Raw genomic sequence first — 13,979 nt, 5'->3', positions numbered from 1 at the left:
AAAGTATGAAAAGAAAGTGTTAGTAATTATATAATCTTGTGGGGCTGGGCTGCCTAAGAAGGCTATCAAAGGCAGATCACATAAAGCGGTATTAATAAATTTTCTACATAAAAATTAAAAGCCATATTATAAAACAAAACTTTTAAAATCAGAGACTTAAAATGCATATGGCAAACATATGTAACAGAGTTATCTTTAATATAGAAAGGAACTCTTTCAAATGAATATGGAATGGTAACTGCCCCAGGAGAAAACTGATCAAAGAGCATGTGCAGTCACTGCTAATACAAAAAATGAGTAAACAAATTTCAAAGTACTTAACCTCAGAAGTCATCTAATAAGTGAAAATTGTTTTGTGAGATCAGTTGTTTAGCAAAGATTAAAAACAATGATAGTATTCATTGTTAGGGGAAAGGAAATCGGGCACTCTCATCCTATTGGGCTGCTGAGGAGCATTAATTGGTGTGGCTCTTCCTGAAGACAATTTGGAACCATGTATCAGAAATCTCAATATTTGTATCTTTTCATCTAGCAAGTCTGTGCATCAGTGACAGTCCTTAAGAAGCAGTTAGAAAGGGTTTTCAAAGATAAATGTTTACTACAGTATTAGTAATAGTACTGGCTAATTTATATCACACCATAGGAGACTGCTTAAACTATGGACACCTAAATGATGGAACATTATGCAGTCATGAAAAGTAAAGGTAGAAAACTGTACTTAGTGCCTTAAAATAATAAATACCTTCTACAATATGTTAGAGAGAGAGAAAAAAAAGATTTCAGAGTGTTAGGGAAATATTCTATTTTATTTGGTTTATATGCATATTTTTGTATGAGGAAAAGTCAAATATAAAGACCAAAATGTTAATTTTAGTGATCTCTGGATGTGAGACTGAATATGATTTAGAGTTTATTTCTTTTCTTCTTACTTAACTCTTTTTTCCCCCCCATTTGGCAAACTTATTGAGTTATTGCTGTGACTAGTCATTGTATTTCCTAATATGATAGAGTATAATTTGTACAATGAAAATGTGATGTTATGTTTTAGGAAGGTAATTACGATTTAGAAATTTTTTCATTAAATGATTGAAATAATTTCTTGGTCATTAAAGTGGTATGTTCAGTTATTTGGGAAATTCATTTATTTGCAGCACTTTATAAGAGTATTTGCTTTTGTTTGTATGAAAGTCCTCTTCCACCTAGTCGCTCTTTATGTGGAAGGAGAGGCCTTGATGGCATGCTCTCCATTGCTTTGTGTTTACATCAGAAAGAACGTTCACATAGGTCTCGGTGAAAGGAGGGGACTTTTAATGGTGAATTAATTTCTTAATTTCAGGCAACTACAAGAACAGCAACGACAAAAGGAGCTGGAGCGGGAAAGGCTGGAGAGAGAAAGAATGGAGAGGGAGAGGTTGGAGAGGGAGAGGCTAGAAAGGGAGAGGCTGGAGAGGGAGCGCCTGGAGCAGGAGCAGCTGGAGAGAGAGAGGCAGGAAAGGGAACGGCAGGAGCGCCTGGAACGGGAAAGACAAGAGCGGGAGAGGCTGGAGAGACTGGAGAGACTGGACCGGGAGAGGCAAGAGAGAGAGCGGCAGGAGCAGCTGGAAAGGGAGCAGCTGGAATGGGAGCGAGAGCGACGAGTGTCAAATGCCGGTAAGAAGTTAACAAATGGTTCTGTGTTCCTCATGTCTGAGCTTGGATGGCAGGTGGTGTTGTGTGTAGCTGTGTATTAGAAAGAACATCTCACACTTGAGATGCTTGGGATTAAGCAGTACGATTTGAAATTAGGGAGAATATGCAGCAATTGCTGCTCTAACATGTTCTTTTCACTTCTCTCTGGATTGCTTTTATTGCTTGGAGACTTAAAGAAAGCTCTTGGAAATTTTTATTCTGACATTCTAATTCTTCTAACGATAAAGTGGAAGTATGCTTTCTACTTTAAAAATTGTCTATAAAGTGGAAGAGTGCTTTCATGGGAAATTTCCTGTATTAGATGAATTTGGAATGTCTTTCTCGTTTGAGATTTTTATCTTGAACACTGTAGCAGGCCAGAAATTTGCTTGATTGTGTTCTCAAGTTTTTGAAGGAGGAATTAAAAACAGGAGGTTAAAAAAAATCTTCTCTAAAACTGAATAGTAATTTAAAATATATTCTAGCATTGTGAAAAATTTGTGAAAAATCACTAAATCTGATGGAATTTATTGAAAGAATTAAGGGTTAAAGTATGAAAGTCTGAAGTTTGACATTCATTAAAACTAACATTTATTATAGGATTTAGGAATTTTTTTTTTTTAATTCTATATGGCCTGTATCTAAAGTCTCAGTGTGGATTGGTTACATACTAGTTGATTGGTTTGTTGTTTGAGTTAATTCATTTGTTTTTGATTGCCTAATTATTTTCTGGAGTTATATATAGCCAACAAAATAAAGCTTTTCCACAAATAAGCATTAAATTGGGGAGTTTCTAGCCCTTTATAATAAAACTTTTCTCTAGCTTCACTGCTTGTTGTTTAAAAAAACAACTAAAGTTATTCTTTTTAGTTTTATTCACCTAATGTTAATGTCCTTCTAAATACTGAAAATTTTGAAAAGACTACTATCTTGTAAAGAATAAGCTAGTCAGTTGAATTCATCAAACTGCTTGTTAGATAAAAGAAAATGTATCCTCTTTTGGATCTCAAAATGTATTTGTAAATTAAGACATTTTTGGATGAAAATATTTATTTGCACATGTGCTTAATTCTCTGGTACTAACTGTAGTCTACGTTTGTACATTTTGTCTGAATGCTGGTTTTGTGGCTTTACTAGCTCCCTTTTTCTCTCTCCTTTTTTATCCTGTCTTTCGCCGCTGCTTCCCACCTCTGTCCAGCTCCATCCTCCGACAGCTCCCTGTATAATGCTCCACTTCCTGAGTATGCCAGTTGCCAGCCTCCTTCGGCACCTCCTCCATCATATGCTAAAGTCATCTCAGCTCCAGTGTCAGATGCCAGTCCTGATTACGCTGTAGTGACCGCATTGCCACCTACTTCCACACCCCCTACACCACCACTTCGTCACTCCGCGACACGTTTCGCAACCTCTTTAGGCTCAGCCTTCCACCCCGTGCTTCCCCACTACGCTACCGTCCCTCGTCCTCTGAACAAAGGCTCTCGGCCTTCCTCTCCCGTGAACACACCCTCTCCTCAGCCTCCAGCTGCGAAGCCCTGTGCCTGGGCTGCTTCCAATTTTTCGCCCCTTCCTCCGTCTCCTCCAGTCATGATTAGCAGCCCCCCAGGCAAAGCCGCTGGCCCAAGGCCCGTCCTCCCTGTTTGTGTCTCTTCTCCTGGGCCCCAGATGCCTCCATCACCCACAGCGCCCAGTGGGCTGCTGGACTCTGTCCCATGCCCGGTGTCTCCGCCGCCTACCTCAGGGCCAGTGCCACCGCCGCCGCCGCCACCACCACCACCACCACCGCCACCGCCTCCGCCTCCGCCTCCACTGCCTTCCCTCGTACCACTCTCACACTGTGGATCTCAAGCCTCTCCTCCTCCGAGCACCCCTCTTGCCTCAACTCCCTCATCCAAGCCTAGTGTTCTCCCTTCTCCCTCTGCAGCTGCCCCTGCCTCTGTGGAGACTCCTCTAAACTCTGTGCTGGGAGACTCCTCTGCTTCTGAGCCAGGCTTGCAGGCAGCCTCTCAGCCGGCCGAGACTCCAGCCCAACAGGGTAAGGCTTCCGTTATTGCTACTAACAACTAACCACTCGAAAATATGATGCATCGACAACTTGGATTCCCCAGAAGAATGGGGAGGGTGGTTTTGGACACGTTGAAGGTGGGTTTTTTTCTGTTGGACTAATTGCACGTGGAGAATCAATAGGAGGAAGACTTTGATACTTTCCGCGGTGTCATAGTTGGAGGGGTTTTCCTCTGAAGGCCTCTTTTAAATTTCACTAGGAAAGCATTCCTTGACACATTCATCTACACAAGAAATACGTAGTCGAACTTGTCTTCCTTTAATTTCCGGGGGACATAGGGATTGTATTTAGTGCCCGATGGTAGTCATTAGCTACATCATCCTGAAGTCTTCTTTGGAACAGCTCTGATCTTGGACCCTGTTTCATTTTGTATAATGTATTGGGCTTCCCACATTGGACATCCAGGGATGGGTGCCACCCTAAGCCATGGGGAGCAGCCCAGCTTGGCATGAGGGCTGAAGAGGACAGCAGGCCTGATATATGCCCCAAAGGGTTCCATGATCCAAAATGACAAGAAGTAGCAGCAGGCTGGGCAAGAAGAGCACCCTGGGCAGTTCTTCCTGAACTTCACGGTCATGGTAACGGGAGGGAGGATGTAATTTTCTAAGTATGAATTGTTTGTCAGTAGAGAAGGACCTGGTTCTGTAAATAAGAAGATGCTTAGCAACCCCCCTCCCTTTTTCAGTAGGATTTAGCAAGGATTATAGGAAGGAATATGATAACACATTTGTACTTAACAAAGAGACAGTGTTATAATCTGGATTTCAACGCATCTCTTTAAAAGAATTCTTAGTTCTTGGGAGTTTCTCTTGTGGCTCAGTGGGTTAAGGACCCAGTGTAGTCTCTGTGAGGATGATGCCTGGCCTCGTCAAGGATCTGACATTGCTGCCAGCTGCCAGGTCGCAGATGTGGCTCGGATTCAGTGTTGCCATGGCTGTGGCGTAGGCCTGAAGTTGCAGCTCCCATTCAACCCCTAACATATATGCCAGGGGAACCTGCATATGCTGGCAGGTGTAGCTGTGAAAAGAAAAAAAAAGAAAACTTAGTTCTTAAGGGCTTATTATTGATGTTTATATATTTTCCATGTCGACTTAATAAATTTGCTTAAACATTGAGTCACGGTGCTGGTAGGCACAGTTTGGTATCGCTGTGAAAGTAATGGTGGACGGGGAGGTGCAGGCAGCCTTGACAAGGTCACACGGCCCTCCTCCTCTATCCTCCTGTGGAAGACTGACAGCCCCTTGCCCAGTATTCTTGCGGCAATTTACGCTTTCAGCTTGTAGAACCCCTCAAAGTTAGCAGTTTCAAAACAACTGACCACCCAGTGTGCTGCAAATAGCATGTCCTAAAACATCCCTTTAAGCCTGGAGGAAGGGGAGGGACCTCCTGGGTCACTCATGATTCTTGTCCACTCCCTCTGTGATTCTACAGGATCTAGAGATTTCCCTCTTATCCCTTGTCTTCTAGGCTGAAACTCTGTACTTCAAAGTCTATGTCTTCTGATTATTTCTGATAGTTTTGTTTTGAGGTTTTGCTTTGTTCTAGTAGGAGATTCCTTTACCTCAGTGATTCTCAACTCTCTCTACATGTTGGATTTAATTGTGGGCTATTTTTGAGATATTGAAGCCTGGGACCCACCCTTCTTTCATGTTCTCAATTTAGCTACTTTGGAAAGCAAGTAAATTTATGCTTTCGCTATTGTGGAATTGATTGTCTCAGCTCTTTAGGGTTTACACAGATTATTCTGGACGTGTAATTTCAGACAGCACTAACTGCTGTCCTGTGCACTAGTTTGTCTTCAGGAATGCTACCTCCATCTCAAGTGTGATAAGGGTTTCTTTTATTTATTTGCCAAATCCCCATGAGCGGAAAAATAATCTAGACAAGCTCTTGTAAAATTCTGTTAATAAAGCTCTAACGTTAAGTAGTTATACACTTTGGCCTTAAGTGTTAGTGTCTTTTTAGTACTGATTTGAACTTTAAACGTTCTGGCGAATTGAACGCATTCATTTGTTATAAGCACTTGAGTCACTTTAGTTTAGTTCCCGTCCTACCAGCCTTCCTCCTAAGATAGCGTCACTAGCTCTGTGGTTGTGGCTGACGGTCTTAACATTTCTTTCTCTCAGGCATTGTCTTGGGACCACCTGCACCTCCACCCCCTCCTCCACTCCCACCAGGTCCTGCGCAGGCTTCGGCCACCCTCCCTCCACCCCCAGGACCCCCTCCACCCCCCCCACTTCCATCCTCAGGGCCCCCGCCCCCACCTCCTCCACCTCCTCTTCCTAATCAAGCACCCCCGCCCCCACCCCCACCTCCTGCTCCACCCCTCCCCGCCTCTGGATTTTTTTCGGGATCCATGTCTGAAGACAATCGCCCTTTGACTGGACTTGCAGCTGCAATTGCTGGAGCGAAACTTAGGAAAGTGTCACGGGTAAATGCATTTCCAAATTAATCGTATTTTTGATGTATGTCTTATTCTGTCTTAGTAGCTAAATGATTGAATTTATTGCATTTTAATTTTATGAACCTTATGCAATTAACTTCATTGACTAAGATAATTTGAAGTAACTTAAATATAAGAAAAGTTTCAGAGTTCTCATTGTGGCTCAATAGGTTGAGAACCCAACTAGTTTCCATGAGGACGCAGGTTCGATTCCTGGCCTTGCTTAGTGGATTAAGGATCCAGCTTTGCTGCACGAATCTGGTATTGATTGCTGTGGCTGTGGTGTAGGCTGGCAGCTGCAGCTAAGATTCAAGCCCTAGCCTGGGAACCTCCATGTGCCGCAGGTTGGAAGAAGAAGAAAAAAAAACGACCAAGATTTGGGTTATGTATTTTTTACCACCAAAAATGTGTGTTCTTTTCAATGTATTACACAAGGAGACATTTGATATCATTTTATCCTGTGATTTCATTTTAAAATTTTCTTAACAAATGAAGTAATTTTATGTTATCAGTGAAGCTTTAGCAATCATTTGTTCTCAAGAAAATTTTAAAACGAAAGTAAGTATTGAAACTAATGCTGACGTACCCTCTGTTTTGAATGTAGTTCATTAATAAGCATAGGATCGTCCACGTAGGGGTTTCTTATGTCTGTATATTCTCGTTAAGATGGAGGACGGCTCTTTCCCAAGCGGTGTGAATGCGGCCTCATCTAAAACAGACACAGGCCGAGGAAATGGGCCCCTTCCCTTAGGGGGCAGCGGTTTAATGGAAGAAATGAGTGCCCTGCTGGCCAGGAGGTGAGTGAGAAATTACAGTCGCGTGTCCAGAACTGAGAGGATTTTTTTAATTTTGTTAATCTAAGTATAATTGAAGTAGGTGTGGTTCCTCCCTTTTGGTGCAATTTTAAACAAAGTTACATGACTTAAAAAAAAAATCTGATTTATCTGCTTTGTAGGAGAAGAATTGCTGAAAAGGGATCAACAATAGAAACAGAACAAAAAGAGGACAAAAATGTAAGTGAATGAAAAGTCCGATACCCCTGAAAATGTGAAATTGAAGCATAGCTCATTCAGGAAATTGTGTCAGATTATTCTGCACTTAATTTCAGTTAACAGTTGCTCATTTTTAACTCTTCAGATACTAAAAATGGCCTATTTTGAGCATAATTTATAAATTTTTAATGACATTTTTAGTAAATGGGGTGGAATGTATGGAGTTGGGGGAAAGCACTGAAATTCAAACCTATGGAGTTTAATTCTGTATGTAACCCTGTCATTGAAGGAGTGAATGACCTCTTACTGAGTTTTTTTAAAATCTCATAGAGCCTCAATTCCTTGCATTTAAAATTAAGGAAAGAAGCCGTGATTGCTGTGGTTCAGGTCTCTGCAGAGGTGCAGGTTCCACCCCCAGCCTGGCTCAATGGGTTAAGGATCTGGTGTTGCTGCAGCCATGGTGTACATTGCAGTGTAGCTTGGATTTGATCTCTGGCCTAGAAACTTTTATTATGCCTCAGAGGCGGCAATAAATAAGATAAATAAAATAAAGGAATTAAACTAAATCACTGTTTATCTAGTATTGTTTCCCCTGGGAGCCCTGTGGTTATTAGCTGTCCCCCCTCCCCAATTCAGCAGAGCAGACTGCTTTATCTGTTTTGCATATTAGTGTTTACCAGCCAGTGTAATTTCTATTCCTTGCTGCCTTTGGCCTTCTTTGATGCCATCCCTCAAATCTCTCTGGCTTGATGATATTGGCTAGTGGTGTACTCAGAACGCATGAGGGCAAGGAGCTCTGGGGAGTGTGGGAGGGGGTTCAAGGATAAGAAAAATGTCTAAACTAGAACAGAAGGGAGAAAAGATTGATGAAGGAAAATGTGGGAAATAGCAGAAAGTATGAGACCAATATATTCAAGTTTCTAGTAGCTGTGGCATTATTCATATGTGCTTCTGTATATTTAGGAAGATTCAGAGCCTCAGACTTCTAAGGCCTCTTCAACAAGTACACCTGGTAAGTTCAAGAGAGACATTTTAATTTTTGTAAACTTTATGTAAATGTAAGTTCTTCTCAATTAAAAGTCCCCCCATTTCCCCATGTTTAGATCAAGTGACTGCTTAGTCCCAAAAACATTAAACTTCCTTCTTCACACTTGGAAAGCAATGACTTTTTCCTCTACCTTTTGTGATCCCAGAAGATGCTGTTAATTTCTTTCTGATATTGGGAGATCTGTTAAAATCCAAAGCTTAGAGTTCCCGTTGTGACTCAGCTGTAATGAACCCTACTTGTACCCATGAGGATACAGGTTCGATCCCTGGCCTTGCTCAGTGGGTTAAGGATCTGGCGTTGCCAGGAGCTGTGGTGTAGCTCACAGATGTGGCTTGGATCTGGCGTTGCTGAGGCTGTGGCGTAGGCCAGCTGCTGCAGCTCTTGATTAGACCCCTAGCCTCAGAATTTCCATATGCCACAGGTGCAGCCCTAAAAAAAAACAAAAAAAGAAAAAAAATCCAGTTTTTTTCTGATGTTTCTTTCTCTAAAAATCATAATTTTTTATACATTCTCTGTGTATTATTAGTGATTTGAAATAACTCACTAAAACAAGGAAACATGTTATTAGAGGAAAATATTTTTAGTAATCGATAAAGATTAATTTCAAAACATTCTTGAATTGTCATTTTAACAAATCATTTGCATAATGTTTATAATCAAAGCGTCTAATTTATAAGGTGAAAAAACTTCTTAAACAACAAGGATTTATTGTTTAGCACAGGGAAATATATTCAATATTTTGTAATAACCCCTAATGGAAAAGAATCCAGGAAGAAAAAGAATATGTATGTACAGGTATAACTGAATCGCTTGGTTCTACCCCTGAAAATAATACAGTATTTTAAATCAACTATACTTCAATAAAAAAATAAATTTAATAGAGGAAAAGAACCTCCTTAAAGCTTTTGGAAAATGTTCTTGAATTCAGTGAAATTTCCAACATTAAAAACTCTTGGGCATATTTGACTTGCCCCACACTATCTTTTTACCTCCTTGTCTAATTTGGAATGAAGTAACAAATAAATTTGATGATTTTGCTGAATTAATGTCTAGAATGATCCATGGATGTCTATTATAAGAAGATATCTATAACCTTTCATGCTCATTATTGAATAGCGACTATTCACTAGTCTGAATTATGCTATATTAAGCTTAATACTGTGTCTGTGAGTTATTGTTTCTCTGAATAGCACTCAAATCAGTCTGTATTACCTTCATTAAAAATTCACTGGTTTGAGACCCACTTATTGTACCTGTATCTTTTTCCTGTAAGCCAAAATCGGTATGTATGCTGTTATTAAAAACCATAGATATTTTAGAACTCAGTTATAATTTGGGGTCACAGGACCTTGTAGAGTTTGAGACAAGCTATGAATCCTCTACTTGGGAGTGCCGTTTCGTATATTTATACATATTTGGTTATCATTTAAAATTACTCCATGAAATCCCAGAAGGTTATCCATGGATTCCAAGTTAGGAATTCTTTATCTAATGTGTATCCCCTTATTTAAAAGATAAAAACCGAAGCATGGATTTTTTGCATGTCTTCTTGTGTGTATGCGTGTACATAACATTTTTATAAAATCAAGGATTCATTCAAAAGGACTAGAGGCTTCTTTTTTCACTTGTTTCAGACAGTTTTTGTAGTTTTTTTAATTGGCACATATCAGACACTTTACAGGCCTAAAAGAAGCAAAAGTAAAGTCACCCTAAGCACAAGAAATTAGTGGTTCAGCTGGGAAGGTGAAACGCACACAAGTGAGAAGTTTCTCTTTTGCAGCCAGTGTTGGATGCTGTTAACTAACATGTCAGTGGGAGGTGATGTACAGTACTTGAGGCGTGTGGGTCACCTGGGCAGACGTTTTGCCGTGCCTCGCTGAGTACTCACTTTGGCTGAAAAGCAGAGGAAGGGGTGCTTTTTCAGGACGTGGGTATCACGTGAACAAGGATGGGGGGCTGGGAGCTGGGAGAGACTAGGAAACGTTTAGGTAGACTTGCCTGACCTGAACGAAGGGTTCTTTTGGAAGAATATTGGGGCAAAGTTTGGAAAAGCAAGTTAGAAGCAACATGTTGAAGGCCTTTTATGAAAAAATCAGGAGTTTAGACTTATTCCTGCAAGAATTGAGTTGACCATCAACTGAAACGGTTTTAGGAACATTACAGTGGGAGGTGTGAGCAGTGCCAGTCAGGATTCAGCTTGTTTCTCAAGACCCCAAGAAGGTAGCCCTGCCTCTGTCCTTACCCGAAACCAACCTGGAGCCCTCCCTCCCCCCCACCCCCCCACCCCACCCCCCCACCCCCCGGGAGGTGGGGGAGAACACAAGCTTACTGTTTACAGAGTTGAATTGAACTGCTTCTCCTCAGATCCAGATGAGCTCTTTTAAGATTAAAAGATAAGAGTTCCCCTCATGGCTCAGTGGTAACAAACCTGACTAGGTTCCATGAGGATGCTAGTTCGATCCCTGGCCCCGCTCAGCGGGTTAAGGATCCGGCATTACCGTGAGCTGTGGTATAGATTACAGATGCAGTGCAGATCCTGCATTGCTGTGGCTGTGGTGTAGGCTGGCAGCTATAGCTCCAATTGGACCCCTAGCCAGGGAACCTCCATATGCTGCAGATTCGGCCCTAAAAAAAGAAAAAATAGATTAAAAGATAGTTGTGGTCTGGCTGCTTGAGAAAGGAAGTCAGCCAGTTGTTACATTGTAGCACCCACTGTCATGCTGGAATGACTCTTCATCTCTTTCCCTGCCTCTTCTTTAGAGACAGTGTTCTGATAACCATTTCCTGCCTGTGCAGTTATCCTTCTATTGTCCTTCAGATTTCCCCTCTTCCCCTGCTCTGGCAGGTGGCTCTTGCATGTGTTTCTGCGTCTGTGGTGGGGGACCTCCTCTTCTGAGGATTTGCTCCCTGTCTCACTCTGGTGGTCAGTGAGAGTGTGTGTTAGCTGTTAGGATACAGGAGAAGGGGTAACGATTGAGTGCTGATTGACAAGGAATAAATAAAGCAAGATGAAGGGTGGCTTTGTTTATCACCTAGATGTGTGAATGCAACAAAAATCCAGACAAAAGCAGTGTTTCCGAGTTTGAGAATTTAATTTTGCACATATGCAGTTTGAAAAAAAGACAAGCTACCTAAGTAAGAATGTTCACAAGCCAGTTAGGAGGCTGCATTGGAACTCAGCTGTTTTTTAGTGAAGACGCTGCATAGCATAGACTTGGTTCTCACAGTGGCCCAAGTTCATTCTTCCGTGAGAAGATTACACTCCAGATTTCACCCAGTCGTCTAGTGAGGCTGTGAGTTAGTCAGGGTTAGAAAAAACAATTCACAGCACAATTGACTAGAAGCTTGGAGTAGAACGTACTGTTACTAAACTGGAATTGTCGGCTAAATCCCAAGGTTTGATTGTTTGAGAATCAAGGAAGTGCAGTAGAATTGGATGATTCTGAAATACACTTTGAGTTGTTCGAATTTTCTCCCCAGAGGACTGTTTGAATTTACATTAAATATTGAAGTACATTAACCTATTAATGGTTATTTTTATTTGTTTTACCATTGGCACTAAAAATAGTTTAAAAGAGTATAGTCAATAGTGTCCTATTTAAATAATTTTAAATTATCCTTATTTAAAATAATCTATTCTATTCAGTTCTAATTAATTGAAATTAACCTCCCCTTGTTATCCTTATTAGAGAAACTTCTTACTCTGGTGTGTAAAGTATTTTTTTTTTTTTTTGAATTACAGTATTTTAGATTTAACAATATAAGTTCTTCCTAGGGAAACTTGTCACACTTGCCTGTTAATTTCTTCTCCTTTGGGGGCCTGAAATTGTATGAATTGGAATTCTAATTCTGGGAGCACATAGGATATTTAATAACTTAAATTCTTTTATTTTTAAAGAGCCGACAAGAAAACCCTGGGAAAGAACAAATACAATGAATGGCAGCAAGTCACCTGTTATTTCCAGGTATCGATTTTTTTTTTCTAAGTTTTATATTACAGTTATATCTAAAAAGAAATGAACATCTGAAGTTTCCTTGCGGAAAAAATCGAATGGTAGATCTGAGACTGTGCAGAGGAGCAAATGAAACATCTATATACTTAACTACTACTGTTGGATGACCACTGAGCCCCGTTACACTTTTGCTAGTAATTGTCTAAATTCGACCCTATGTTTGTTATCACTCGGGTAGTTGTCTGAAATTTTTAAGATAGCTTTTATTCCTCCTCATTTTTTTATTTTGAAAAATTCAGAACTACGGACAATTTGAAAGAATAGTACAGCAGACCTCCCTGTACCTGTCACCTGGATTCACGGGTTACTAACAATTTGCCAGCATTGGCTTGGAACTCTTACATATACATCCACACTGCTGTCTCTCTGAATAGCCGGCAGGCAGTTTGCATATTTGGCTGCATCAGCCTGAATACGTTAGCATTTTTCTTAAGAAACAACATTCTCCTATATAACCTCGAGACCGTTGTCACTCTTAAGATAGCATTCAGCAATAACATTGTGTAATATATTCACCGTTTCCGCTTAGCCTCAGTGACACCCTTCATTTATAAGTGTGATTTTTTGAAAGCAACTTATGTTTTAAACTGAAAAGCAGCTGGAGAGAAAAAGCTACAGTGTTTAAGAGAGAATTAAGTAAAATCTAAAATTTTGAATTTGTAGAGAGATTTATTTCTTCCTCAGTGGAAACTTCTAATCATAACTGAATTAGAAAAGATAATGCCCAGCAGCAAGACTGAGCAATTCCTGTTTCTACCAGTGGCTGTGTATTGCGTGGTCAAGCAAATTCATATTCCTTAGGCAGGCATACTTCACCATCATAACTAACTTTTATATCGCAGATCTGAAACACGAATGAAACTTTTTCTTGGTTTATGAGAAAGTTTAAAGGACTCGTTTTTTTCCCAGGAAAAAAAAAATACATATCTAGATACCAAAAAGCTTTTTTTTCCCCCTCCCTTCTCTTTCTGTTTGCCTCATAAAAAACAAACTTGGCTCTAATTATAGAAACTTCATACAGGAAAATACAAGAATAGACCTCATATTGTCACAAATCTGTTGTCCGTTAGCTTTGATCTAAATTTGGGTTTGCTTTTTGTGTGGTTCTTTCTGTTGGTAGGAAAGGTTTGGTGATGACACAGTTATTTAAGCTCCACAAGGAAACTGGAAGCTTTTGGTTTCGAAGTGACTGAAAGATGAATATATTTGATGTTTAGAAGAAAACAGTGGAATTGCTTTTGGTGAACATGTTTTTTCAATAGAGTGGAGACACTGCACTTTTATTTCTCAGCTACCTGATTGATGTGGTCTTCTAATGCATCTGTGGTAGCTGTTACAGATTTTCTGTGGTAGCATATTACGAAGCCTGAAACACATCAGAATAGAACTTTGATGTGCCATTTGTCCTTTGAAATTGCAAGTTGTGATGGGAACAAATTCTGTCTCCTCTTTGCCACTGCTTTCATCCCTGCCTCGTTGGTATAGTGAGCGTGCCTAGAGCTAAACTTAAGTTCATGGTAAAAGTCGTATCTTAGAAGGCACGTGGAAAGACTTCTGCAGCTGGAATGTCTGTGTTCCTTGTTGTGGTTGCTTTAGTGAAGGAAAGAATATCGTTTGAGAGATTTTTTAGACTTCTAAAGGAAGTTTAATAAGCGTTCTTAAAGGTCACTGTTTAAATATTTTTATGTACATGAATCAAATACGGCCTCTTATAGTAGTGTATTGTAATCGTGTTCTAACTCTCGGAGGTAGT

The 13,979-nt window shown here is 40.3% G+C and overlaps 1 protein-coding gene across 10 annotated transcripts in view; it reads left to right on the top strand.

The window, feature by feature from the left end:
- Positions 1-13,979, top strand: part of ENAH (ENAH actin regulator) — a 169,281-nt gene that overhangs the window by 135,368 nt on the left and 19,934 nt on the right. For 5 of the 10 annotated variants that reach the window (XM_047755457.1, XM_047755455.1, XM_047755456.1 and 2 more), the window contains 7 exons: positions 1,337-1,650; positions 2,867-3,700; positions 5,857-6,161; positions 6,840-6,970; positions 7,129-7,186; positions 8,129-8,177; positions 12,112-12,178. In XM_047755457.1, the coding sequence (XP_047611413.1) occupies positions 1,337-1,650; positions 2,867-3,700; positions 5,857-6,161; positions 6,840-6,970; positions 7,129-7,186; positions 8,129-8,177; positions 12,112-12,178 (1,758 nt within the window). The remainder of the gene's footprint in view (positions 1-1,336; positions 1,651-2,866; positions 3,701-5,856; positions 6,162-6,839; positions 6,971-7,128; positions 7,187-8,128; positions 8,178-12,111; positions 12,179-13,979) is intronic. The other 5 variants (XM_047755463.1, XM_047755461.1, XM_047755462.1 and 2 more) reach the window with 2 other exon arrangements.

The sequence above is a fragment of the Phacochoerus africanus genome, chromosome 12, assembly GCF_016906955.1.
Source record: "Phacochoerus africanus isolate WHEZ1 chromosome 12, ROS_Pafr_v1, whole genome shotgun sequence".
Classification (NCBI taxonomy): Eukaryota; Metazoa; Chordata; class Mammalia; order Artiodactyla; family Suidae; genus Phacochoerus; species Phacochoerus africanus.
Note: the sequence above shows the minus strand (reverse complement) of the source record. Positions and strands in the feature narration are given on the sequence as shown.